General features: G+C 35.8%; 2 protein-coding genes across 2 annotated transcripts; both read left to right on the forward strand.

Annotated features, from left to right (window-relative positions):
• Positions 1-3,134: 3,134 nt before the first annotated feature.
• On the forward strand, positions 3,135-5,608 carry LOC109163961. Its single transcript, XM_019312695.1, has 3 exons — positions 3,135-4,200; positions 4,353-4,402; positions 5,318-5,608. Exons 1-3 carry the CDS (start codon positions 3,135-3,137, stop codon positions 5,606-5,608), a joined length of 1,407 nt encoding a protein of 468 aa, XP_019168240.1.
• A 96-nt stretch (positions 5,609-5,704) lies between these two features.
• On the forward strand, positions 5,705-6,145 carry LOC109163962 (uncharacterized mitochondrial protein AtMg00820-like). The gene has a single exon (XM_019312696.1). It carries the CDS (start codon positions 5,705-5,707, stop codon positions 6,143-6,145), a length of 441 nt encoding a protein of 146 aa, XP_019168241.1.
• Positions 6,146-12,698: the final 6,553 nt, after the last annotated feature.

A 12,698-nucleotide genomic window follows, 5' to 3' on the forward strand; every position in this document is an offset into this window, starting at 1 on the left:
GATAATAATAATAATAATAATAATAATTAAAAACATATATATAATAATAATAATAATACTAATAATACATTTTTGTATAGGGGTATTTATGTCTTTTAAACACATATTCTATTATATTCCTTAAATCAACCTAACACTGAAATAATATTTCTAAACTCTATTCCTTCAACGAACCAAACAAAAGAATACAATTCCTAATCTCCCTGGCTTATTCCATTCCCTATGGAATACTATTCCTATTCCATTAAATATCATTCCGTGAACAAAACGTGCTATTAGTGTTTTTAGTTTATTTTCTAGAAAAATGAGTAGAATTGTATGTTTAAACATTTTGGCGGAAAATGACTTCCCCAAATTTTGGCGGAAGTCTTTTCCACCAAAATAGCTTCATTTTCTCCAGACAACGGAAAATGTTTTCCATTGACTGAATTTTCCTATTACATCAAAACATTGAAAACTCAAAAAATATTTTTCAGAAGTCATTTCCGGGGTTTCTAAACGCACCCTAAGGGGATGTTTGGTTCATGGAAAATGTTTTCCAAAGGAAAACATTTTCCTTAAAGTGAAGAAAAATGTTGTTTTCTAGTGTTTGGTTCATGGAATTCATTTTCCATTGAAAATTGAATTCCTTAAATTTGAGGAAAACAAAATCCTTGGTTGGACCAATGATTTTGTTTTTCATGGAAGATGGGAAGAAAAAGTAAATAGATTGCCTATTTTACCCTTACTTTCTTTTTTAATTATATTACTTTTATTAATTTTATTAATTTATAGGGGCATATAGGTCTTTATACTCATTATTCCTTCCAATTTCAAATCTAACCAAACAATAGAATTAGTATTCCCAGTAATTCTTTTTCCACCAACCAAACAACGAAATTCATCTTTCTAGTAATTGTTTTTCCATGGAATTCCAATTCCACTTTCCTTAAAATATTTTCCACGAACCAAACGAGCCCTAAGTGAAAAATGCTCTATTCAAGTCCTCTAAATCCATAAAATTATTCAATTAAGGTTAAATTGATATGGTATTGACACGTGTACTTCTTATTTTATTTTTTAAAACAAATGTTTTTTATTTATTAAAAACTTTAAAAACTAAAAATATTATTTATTACAAATTAATTAATTAATTTAAAAAAAAAACAGTCATTGGCTGTCCGCGCTGGACAACTGGTGGATGTCTTCCTTCTTCACGGACAGCCATGGCCAACGAAGGAAGGTGGACATGGCCGTCTTCTAGATCTACAATAATTCATAACTATATATCCACAATAATGATGTTGAGGAGAATCAAAACTGAATTTTTTTTTTTTAAATGGGACGCGCGTTTTTAGTCAAAACGACGTCATTTTGCAACCGTATGCACCATGCATGGTGCACATGGTTGCACCAGCATAACTATTTGTGTTCGAGGGAGAAGACATAGGCAGAAGACCAATTCCAAAGGTCGACAATAAAATGCATTAGGGTTCGGGAATGGTGTTTATATATGGGTTTGATGGGTTTATCCGGTTTGGGCTGTCAGATTATATGTTACATTTGTTGGGCCAATACAAATAAAAATTATACCGTGCACCGGAGCGCACATGGCTCAAAACGACGTTTTGTACATTTTCGCGTGTTTGTTGTTAACTACTTTAAAAAAAATTCATGTTTCGAATGTACAGAATTGTATAATAGAATACACAGAATTTTATACCTGAAAACACAGCATTTTATAACTAAATACGCATAATCTTTTTTTGAAATGATAATACACATAATTTAACATAATACATAATATACATAAACTCTTAACATAATACACATAAACTCTTAACTCTTTAAAAAAAAATCCATGTTTCGAATGTATAGAATTTTATACCTGAAAACATAGAATTTTATACCAGAAAATACTAAATTTTATAACTGAAAATTCTCATGTTTCGAATGTACAGAATTATATAATAGAATGCACAGAATTTTATACCTGAAATTAACAAAACGACGTCGTTTTGGGAGGCATGGGGTGCACATTACTATGTGCGTCTTGGTGTTGGGGGGAATACAAGAACAAAGGACCCAAAATTACGTTTATTTTGTTGTATATACGTTTGTATATTATATAGAGTAAGATTAGTTATTAAATTGGCTGATTGTGAAAATTGAAAATTGTGTGGAATTTGTGAATTTTGGACGGGTGGAAAATATTGAAAATTTGGTGTGTAAAGATGTTGCACAAAATATGGCCGTTGCCATTGGCAACGATCGAAAAAATGGTCGTTGCCAATGGCAACAGCCAATTAAAAATATAATTTCAGAGTGGCCGCCAACTGAAACGCCCTAGCGGGCGCGTGAACTGGCAGCCACTCTTAAACGCCCTAGCGGGCGCGCGTGTTAGAAGGGTGAGACGCACCTGCGCGTCTCACCCTTTATTTTTTATTTTTTTTTTAAGTTGACATGATTTTTTTTTGCTTGCAGGAGGAAGAAATTGTCAAAAGTTACCATTCTCATTTGTCAAAAGCTGAGCCAAGAAAATTTTACTGTTCTAAAAGTTGATGATGAACCCCTATTGGGGTTGCTCTAATGCCCGTGCATCACACGGGTACAAATGCTAGTTATCTTTAAAAGAAAACCCATAATAATTAATTTTCATAGGTATGCGAGGTTGTCCTAACCGTGCAGCTAAGTAATTAATTAAAAGATAATAATTTTGCATGAGTGAGTAGGGTACCATGGACGGAACTTGGTTAGGGACGACGAAGTCGGCTTTGAGAAATTTAGAACCAGCATCCACCATCACTGCCTCCATCACGAGAGATTTGAGTAATATATGGATAAATATCCCGCTGATGGGGAAAAATGTGCAATATATTGTTTGAAGAAGTGGAGACTGTAAAGGAGTAGTATATTAGTTCAGTTTATTTTACTTTATTTTATGTGGTTAGACTTTGTCTGGCTCTGTTAGAGTTAGTCTCCATATTATTAGCGTTAGACTTATTCTCCATATTATTAGCTTAAGAGCTGGTGTGCTCAGGCTATTTAAAGCCCTCTTCCTTTTCATAATATCATGTTCGCTTACTCTCTCTATATGGTATCCAGAGCCACACTCTAACGAGCAAATTAATTTTTTTTCCCCTGCCTTCCTCTAAATGGCCACAACTACAGAGAAACAAGTCATTCAACTCACTGCCCCAGCCAATTTCCCTATTAAATTAATGTCTTCCAACTTTCAAGTTTGGAGAAAGCAGATTCAAGCCTCTCTTATTGGACTTGATTTACTCGACTTCATTGACGGTACCTCCCCAGCTCCTGCTCAACTCCGTGATACAGCACAAAAGGACCCTAATCCAGAGTACACCACATGGTTTAGACAAGATCAAACCATTCTCAACGCCATTTTAGGGAGCTGCTCCGACCCTATCCAACCGTTAATCTCTTCCGCGGCATCCTCCGTTATCGCCTGGGAACGATTGACTACAACTTTTGCAAGCTCGTCGCCATCTTGCATTGTCTCACTAAAAACCAAACTGGCTTCTAATCCTCAAAATGGTCGTCCAGTTGAAGAATATATTGATGAAATGTTCAATATTGTTGAAGCTCTTGCACTTGCTCAAAACCCAATTACTGAGGAAGACCTGGTAATCTACATTCTTACTCAACTCAATGATGACTATGATCACATAGTCCCTGCCCCACGTATACGACCAATCCCTATTACATTCTCAGAACTCAAGGACGTGCTCACAGAATTTGAAAGGCAACAGAAGAAGAAAGATGCTGCTAGACAATCGCTGGTTGCTACGGTCAATACCACCCAACGCCAGTCTAGTTTTTCACAAAATAGTCGAAATGCTTACAAGTCCAACCGGAATAATAATGGTCAGCAGTCTTATCAATACCCACGGTCCAACAACTCCAATCAACGGCGCCGAAATGTGGTATGCAAATTCTATAATTTCAATGGCCATGAAGCTCGGGAATTCCGTAAGCTGCAACGCTTTTTGAGAGACAATAATGTCTCTACAGATGATAGGTTCGGGAAAAATCCCGCAGTGAACACTACAACCGTGAACTCTCAGTCGCCATGGTTGTTTGACTCAGGTGCGTCCCGTCATGCCACCTCGGACCCTTCTATGCTACAGTCTTTCTCTAAGTACGGTGGACCGGATGAGATCCATTTGGGTGACGGTAATTCTCTGTCTATATCTCACACTGGTAAAACTTCTCTCCCAACTAAAACCCGTCATCTTACTCTATCTAATGTCCTGTGTGTTCCACAACTACAACGCAACTTAGTCTTTATTTCAAAACTCTGTAAATCTAATCATGTATATGTTGAGTTTTTTTACACTCATTTTGTTGTGAAGGATCGGCTCACGGGGGCGCCACTTCTACACAGGAGGAACGTCCAGGATGTGTATAGTGTTCCACTGTCATCTCCACCTCAAATAAATACAACCAATAAGTCTAGTCTTGCTAGTTGGCATCATACCCTCGGTCACCCGTCCAGTAGAACACTGACTCAAATGCTAAGAAGTGCCAATCTTTCGTTTCGGTCTATTTTGGGTTTTCAATGTAAGTCTTGTCTCAGTAATAAAAGTCATAAATTACCGTTCCATGCAACCACAATGTCAAGTTCGAGACCTCTCGAATTGTTGTACTCAGATGTTTGGAGTACAAAACAACAGTCTGTTGATGGGTTCCGGTACTATGTGATTTTTGTGGATCATTTTACCAGATATATATGGCTTTTTCCTCTAGTTAAAAAATCTGATGTGTATGATGTCTTCTCTCAATTCAAAAAACTAGTTAAGAATACATTTAATCACAGGATACACACCTTGTTTTCAGATAATGGTGGTGAATTTCAAAAATTAAAACCTTTGTTAAGCTCATGTGGTAGATCTCACTTCACTAGCCCACCGCACACACCTGAACATAGTGGGATGTTTGAACGTCGACATAGACATATTGTTGAACTGGGTTATCATTGCTCCATCATGCATCTATGCCCCTAGCATACTGGTCGTATGCTTTTCAGACAACAGTATACCTCATCAATCGAATGCCCACTCCAGTCCTTAAAAATGAATCTCCCTTTCTCGCGTTGTTTGGCACTACACCGAACTATTCTAAACTACAGCCGTTTGGGTGTTTGTGTTATCCCTGGCTCAGACCTTACACGAACTCCAAAATCCAACCCCGGTCAAAGCCGTGTGTATTCATAGGTTATTCTACGTCGCAATCTGCATGCAAGTGTCTCGATCGTATGACAGGACGTGTCTATTTATCCCATCATGTTCGTTTTGTCCCGTTTGATTTTCCTTTTCAGGCACTATCACAGACGCGGAGTTCCCCGATAGATGTGGCGAGCACCAAAGGTGACAAGCTTATTCCTTATCTCATTTTCTCTCCTACACCAGCTGTACCCATAACAATGTATCCACCGTCCCAAACTCATGCTGATTCACCTGCTGCCTCACATAATCACAATACTCACCCTGATGCCACGCAGTCCCATAACTCTACAAACTCTCAACCGTCATCTGAACACACTCCCATAATGCCGCAACCCCCTCTCGCCCATCACCATTCTGCTACCAGTATGCCTTGTTCCAGTTAGCAGCGAAGTCACTCAGTCGACACTCCACAGAATTCGACTGAGTCTTCATCGTCTAGCGCTCAAAATGTGGTGTGTAGCAGTTTGGCCGAGTCAGATATGTCGCCACCTGTGGATGAGATAACTGCAGGAGGTGTCGCACATATGCAAGCTCCTCAAAGTCAGCCTCTACGGCGGTCAGGACGTGTGAGACTACAGAATCCCAAGTACTTTAATTCTCACTTTGTTAATTTCACAACAAAGCATGACTTGCCTACGTTACTAGAGCCGACCTCTGTAACTCAAGCCCGCAAGTCTCCAGAATGGTGTAATGCTATGAACGACGAATATCAGGCGTTGCTACGAAATAACACGTGGGAGTTAGTACCACCCTCGTCTCATACTCCAATTGGGTGTAAATGGGTTTTCCGAATCAAGCGAAAACCTGATGGGTCTGTTGAACGGTATAAAGCCCGGCTGGTTGCTAAGGGGTATTTACAAGAAGCAGGCAAGGACTACTTTGATACGTTCAGCCCGATTACAAAGCCGGCAACGATATGAATTGTTATGACGCTAGCGTTAGCCTCTAACTGGCCGTTGCGACAGTTGGATGTCAACAACGCGTTCTTGCACGGGACCCTGTCAGAAGAGGTATACATGAAACAGCCACCGGGATTTTATGATCCTGAACGTCCAAAACATGTGTGCCGTATGAAAAAGGTGTTGTATGGTTTAAAGCAGGCTCCTCGAGCATGGTATATGGAGTTGTCATCCTTTCTTATTTCTTTTAGTTTTCGAAAATCTCAGGCGGATTGCTCTTTATTTATCTATCAAAGTGATGATGTTGTTGCATATTTTATGGTGTATGTGGATGATGTGGTTCTAACAGGGAATTCACAGAGTTTCTTGGATCAGTTTGTTACTTCTCTGGCAGCACGGTTTGCACTCAAGGACTTAGGGTTGTTGCATCACTTCCTTGGTGTGGAGGTGATATCGACTAAGACTGATATTTTCCTTTCTCAGGCTCAATACGTTACAAACATCCTTAAAGAGTTTAATATGGAAGATGTCAAGCCCATTTGTACACCGGGGTCTGCGATTGAACTGCATGGTGCTGACGGTGCATCTCCTGCTGATAGCACCTTGTACCGTCGCGCGGTTGGACGTTTACAATATTTGGCCATTACTCGACCAGATGTGAGTTTTGTTGTTAATCGGTTGTCCCAGTTTTTGAATTCTCCTTCACTACTACACTGGCAAGGGGTGAAACGGGTGTTGCGTTATCTTAAAGGTACGTTGTGTCATGGTTTATTTTTACGTCGTGGTGTGCAGCTCCATCTCACTGCTTTTTTGGATGGGAGCTGGGGTGGTGTCCATGACGGTGGGCGGTCAACTACGGGCTATGTTGTATACTTGGGCTCAGATGTTATCTCTTGGCAGTCTGTTCGACAGAAGGTGGTGGCTCGTTCATCCACTAAAGCAGAATATAGAGCCCTGGCGAATGTTGCGGCAGAAGTTGTGTGGTTACAGAATTTACTACTCGATCTTGGGGTACGGCTCACCAGGCCACCAGTGTTGCGTTGTGACAATGTTGGTGCCACTTATGTTTGCAAAAACCCGGTGTATCACTCTAGAATGAAGCATCTAGCCTTAGATTATTTTTTTGTGCGTGATCTTGTTAGTAATGGTACATTGTCAGTTAGCTATATCCGTACACAAGATCAGATTGCCGATGTGCTTACCAAATTGCTACCGCGTCGGTCATTTGAAGGCTTCCGTTCCAAGCTGGGTGTCTCCGATGGATCCACCATCTTGCGGGGGCGTGTAAAGGAGTAGTATATTAGTTCAGTTTATTTTACTTGATTTTAAGTGGTTAGACTTTGTCTGGCTCTGTTAGAGTTAGTCTCCATATTATTAGCGTTGACTTATTCTCCATATTATTAGCTTAAGAGCTGGTGTACTCAGGCTATTTAAAGCCCTCTTCCTTTTCATAATATCATGTTCGCTTATTCTCTCTATAGAGACTACCTTCAAATAGAATTTCAATTTGAATGAAAAGCCCAGTTTAACAAAGAATTCAGCTAAGACCATAGTTTGAATTTATTAGCCCATGATATAAAGACATGTATCTCCCTGCTCACTTTGGGCCCTCAAATTGGGATCATCCCACTTCCCACTCTCAATAAAATAAAAGCAAAGCTGCTATCATCCACATACAAACGAAATTAATAATCTTGTATGTTATAAATAATATTAAAATCTAGACATTATGATTAGAGAATGTAACGGTCAGCATCATTATTGACATTATTATTGTTGTATTATATATACTAGATATTGTCACGTGCGATGCACGGGGTTAATACAATTTTTTTTCTTAAATAAAGTATTGTTTCAAAATGAAAAAAAAAAATAAAGCGTTGTTGTACCCAAAAGAAACAGGGAAAATAACATATTAAATTATTGAAAGAAAGATTAAATTACAAATTATTAAAAACCCATTTGTAAACTACATTAGTGGTAGAAGTACCACTATTTTGTACTTCACCATAAATTAATATTTTGAGGCCATCTAGGTTGCTTATTCTTGATGCAACAACATATAAGCATATTTTGGCACTTGTACTTGCGAAACTAACCAACTGGAATATTAGGTGTGGTTTGCTCATGTTCAATTGCTTCGTTGAACTCAATGTGTAGGTTTCGACATTCAGTTGAATAATCACTCCTAATATGTGTTAACTTGCTTGTAATCTTATGGTTGATCGGTTCGGTAGTGAGTTGGCTCCCTATTTATAATAATCATATAAAAACAAATAAGTCATAACTTTCAAGAATTTTGTTACTTGAATGGTTAAATAAAATATATGATTCGTAAATGACGTACTTGATACTCTATTCGTATTATAAGTATCATGTGTATTCAGTGAGTCAGATACTGAATGTTTTTGCGCTCCGCCTGTTTTGGATAGAAGAATATTAGATTGAATATATAGTTAGATACTCATTCTCTTGTACTTTTATGTTCCAAAAGAACACACAATTACAATAATTATAAACATGATTCATTATGTGAAGTTGTGAACTAAACTAACCGGAATTCAATATAGTACTTGGAGTAGCAATTGATGGTTGTACAAATGTCACCATTTTTTTCGTGAAGTCTATTTTCACTAATCACTTTTGACTTTATTGAACTAATTGACTGCCGCATCTCCCGAGTAGAATTCTCTACAAAATAAGAAAAGATAATAATTAACAAATGTCCATAAAGTACACATATTGCTTGACACAAATTCACAACTAAAAAAAAAAAAAAAAAAAAAAAACTTAATATGCAATCCAAAGTTTTTTTATTAAAGTAAGCAAAATTGAAATATACTAACCATTACTAAGGGAACTAATTTGTCTGCGTGTCGGATTGTTGATATATCCATGTTGTTTAGCTGATTTTGAGGAGAAGATAAGTAGTACCATGTACTATTTCGTTGCTATGACATATATATGATTTTTTTAAAAAATCGACATAAGATTTAAATTTACCAAAAATATGAAAAAAAAAGTTATTATTAATGATCATATTTGAATTTAAATTATTATTATACCTGTAGAATGACACATTATAGGTGTAATTGGCAACTCAGTCAATGGAGTACGATTACCATTGTCAATGACAAAATTGGTGATAGAAGTTTCTCCTACAAAGTTATACTTATTGTTAGAAATACACAAGTATATGATGTAGAAAAATTAAATACTAACCGTTACAGACTACACTCAAGGGAGTGGATAGTGATGCTTGAAAAACTCCAAACACATGACGTTTATTTTGATTGAATGGTAATCCGTTGAGATTTGTTGGCAACTTAAATTTTCTTGAAACGCGCTATTTTCATTCTCTACAAACACAATTAAATAGAATTTTAAAAAATAAAAGCAGTACAAAATACCCATTATATCAAAATCTGTAATATAAACGCTCTATATATTAATTAATCTCTATACTTTTTTTTAATCTATTTCTTTATACAAATAGATATATATAAACCTCTCTCTCTCTCTCTCTCTCTCTATATATATATATATATATATATATATATATATATATATATATATATATATATATATATATATAGAATCCGGATCAGGTGAGGACCTAATCTTAGGTGAGGACGTGAGGACTAATCTTGTGCGTTTATTTTTTTATTTGGATGGTCCAAATTTGAGTTCTTGAGATGACATGGATTGATCTTTTTTGTTAAAGTGAGATAATAGTGTCTTTTTCTATTTTTTTAAGTGTGAACGCATGTATAGTCCTTGGCCAAATTGGTTTCCTATTTTCTTGGATCATCACCGTTGCAATTTGGAGCCGCGATTTCTTCACCATTGATTGAGTGTTCGCCCATGCAAACTAATCAGTATTTTTTATTTTTTTTTCGCTTGTTCTTTTGAGTATAATATTGTCTATATTTGGATTGTCGTGTATATGTATAAATGCCTGGGTAGTACGATTGTGCATTCGTGTGTGCTGATTATGCAACCTAGTGTTGTAATTTGTGCACTATAGGCTAGGGAGTTGTGCATTATAGCACATAGTTCAATGCATCGTAGAACATTGGATGTTCACTGTATGATTTTTTGGCGGGGTTTGAATGCACAACAATCAAGTTATTGATACACAACACTCAGTATAGGAATGCACAACATTTTGTATAGGAATGCACATCTTTTAATAAGACTGATTTACCCTAAATTTATATATTTTAATATTTTAAAGGGATTTGTTTTCTTAATCCGTGTAATTTGTTTCTTTTAATCTCAATCATACATCATTCTGATTTAATGGTCTAGATTAGTCCTCACGTCCTCACCTAAGATTAGGTCCTCACCTGATCCGGATATATATATATATATATATATATATATATATATATATATATATAATAAAGCCAAATCCCACACATAAAAGACAGATCTGGATCATCCTCACATCTATCCTTCTCACCGTCACTATCTCTCTGCATATATCTATTCATTTCCAGATGATCTCACCCACACATAATCCCTTCCTCACCGTCGCTATCTCTCTGCATCTATCTATCTCTCTATTACATCTCTGTCTCTATCTTAGTTCCTTTACCAAATTTGTGAAGCAACCACTGTCCAAGCATCCTAAATCTAGCAAGCCTACTAACGTAAACCTAAGCCGTGGTAAGTATGATTCATCTATCAAATCTATCTAATTTGTTTAATTTACTGAAGTATTTGTAGATTATCTTGCTTATTTTTTTCAATTTAAAGTCTAAGAACACAAAATCTATTGTAGATCTGAGCATTAGGATGTTCGTTTTTCTACATTTTTTTCTTTAAATTTATAAATGCATGCTATGGTAGTTTAATTTATTTGAACTCCAAGTACTTGGATGGAGATTATTTTTCTTGATTATTGTAGATCTATGTTTTTTTTGAAGCTCTCGTCTGTGTACTGTCCTAGGATTCTAACTGTTTATACAATTTCTGTTTTGAATTTTTGTCGAATGAGTACCTTTTGAAATAGGCATATGAAGAAAGCTAAGTATTTTGTGTTTCATTTGTTCAATAAGTAGTTTTCATATACTGATGATGTGAACTGATAACAAAAAAATCAAAATGAAGTTGTATTTACCTTTGTTTTCATCCTGAGATTTCCGCTTACTTCCTATAACACACAATCTTGTCAATTTATTCATTTCATGAACAGTTGAAGCATAGCAGGATTTTAGATGTATATTACTGATTACTGATGTTTGATTATAACTGTTTGGGTAATGGTTTGTTTTATAGCTCTGTGTCTGACAATTGCTATTATTAAAAAGCTGTTGTTAGTTAATGCTTCATGGGAAACTTAACAGGCATGGGACTACTTACTCCACCATCCTAAAAGTAAAAGATTCTTATTATTTGTGTGTTGTTTACTGTAATCTTTATACATGCATTGGGAGTTTGTATTTTTATTTATAGATTTTTGTAGGTTGTTAATATACCCCATGGCTCAAATCATAGTTGATGTGATTATTAAGCTCAAAAAAATTGTATTGAAGTTGTCTATATATTTATTATCTAGATTACTCAATTAATTCATTTTTTATAGTATAGCTCTGCAATAGGTATCTATGTGTATGATTTTTTTACACAAATCATTTGAGTCTTAGTGATTAATTTAGAATGTTTTCGTTGTAGATTTTTGGGTGGCTTATTTTAAGGAGGCTCAAAGGGATTGGCACTTGAAATGTCAAGTAAGTGTTCTTAAACTTTAAATTAATTAATACTTATTTCTAAAATTATGCTTTTTTTTTTTTTAAATCATCGTTGGACTTATATTAAGCTCTCTTGCCCCTTCTACTTATATTAAGCTCTGTTGTTCAGACATCGTTTTATGTAACTCTGGTTTTGGTGTAGGGGATGCATTGTTTGGGTGTGAGGATGACATGAGTGCTGATAGTCCAAATTAGAAATATAGCCCTCATATTTTGAACAACAGAATGAGATATGGTCAAAATATTGGAGAAAGCATCTCATTTGCATGCTTTGGTATCCCAGGGCAAAAAAAGCTAGTCAGTGGTTCACCTCAAGAGGATAACATTCTCTCCTATTCCACTCAAGAGAATAACATTACCTATTTACCACTGATGGAGAGAGGTAAATGCTCATTTTCTAATCTAGGACATTACTAATGCTATCATATTCCTTTAAGAGTAGCATGCTCATTTTCTAATCCGATGTGTGCATTAGGTTGACTTGTGTGTCTCTATTTAAAGGGTCTCATTTTTACACAAATCTGTTGAGTCTTAGTGATTAATTTTGACTATTTAAGTTGTACCTTTTTGTGTGGCTTAATTTTAAGACCTAGGATAGTATGTAACTGGTATAATTCTCAATACATGATTAGTTGTGCTACACTATTTCTTGTATTAGGCTTAAAATAGACTCTGATTGTGTGTAATGAACAAAATAGTCTTTATTTCTTTAAATTAAAAAAAATTACAGCATGCTAATTACATCAATCAAATACATTCCTAAATACAACCTAAACTGGATGATATATACATCATTATTTGAAAAAAAAAAAAAAAAA

Source organism: Ipomoea nil, unplaced genomic scaffold (genome assembly GCF_001879475.1).
Source record: "Ipomoea nil cultivar Tokyo-kokei standard unplaced genomic scaffold, Asagao_1.1 scaffold3054, whole genome shotgun sequence".
NCBI lineage: Eukaryota > Viridiplantae > Streptophyta > Magnoliopsida > Solanales > Convolvulaceae > Ipomoea > Ipomoea nil.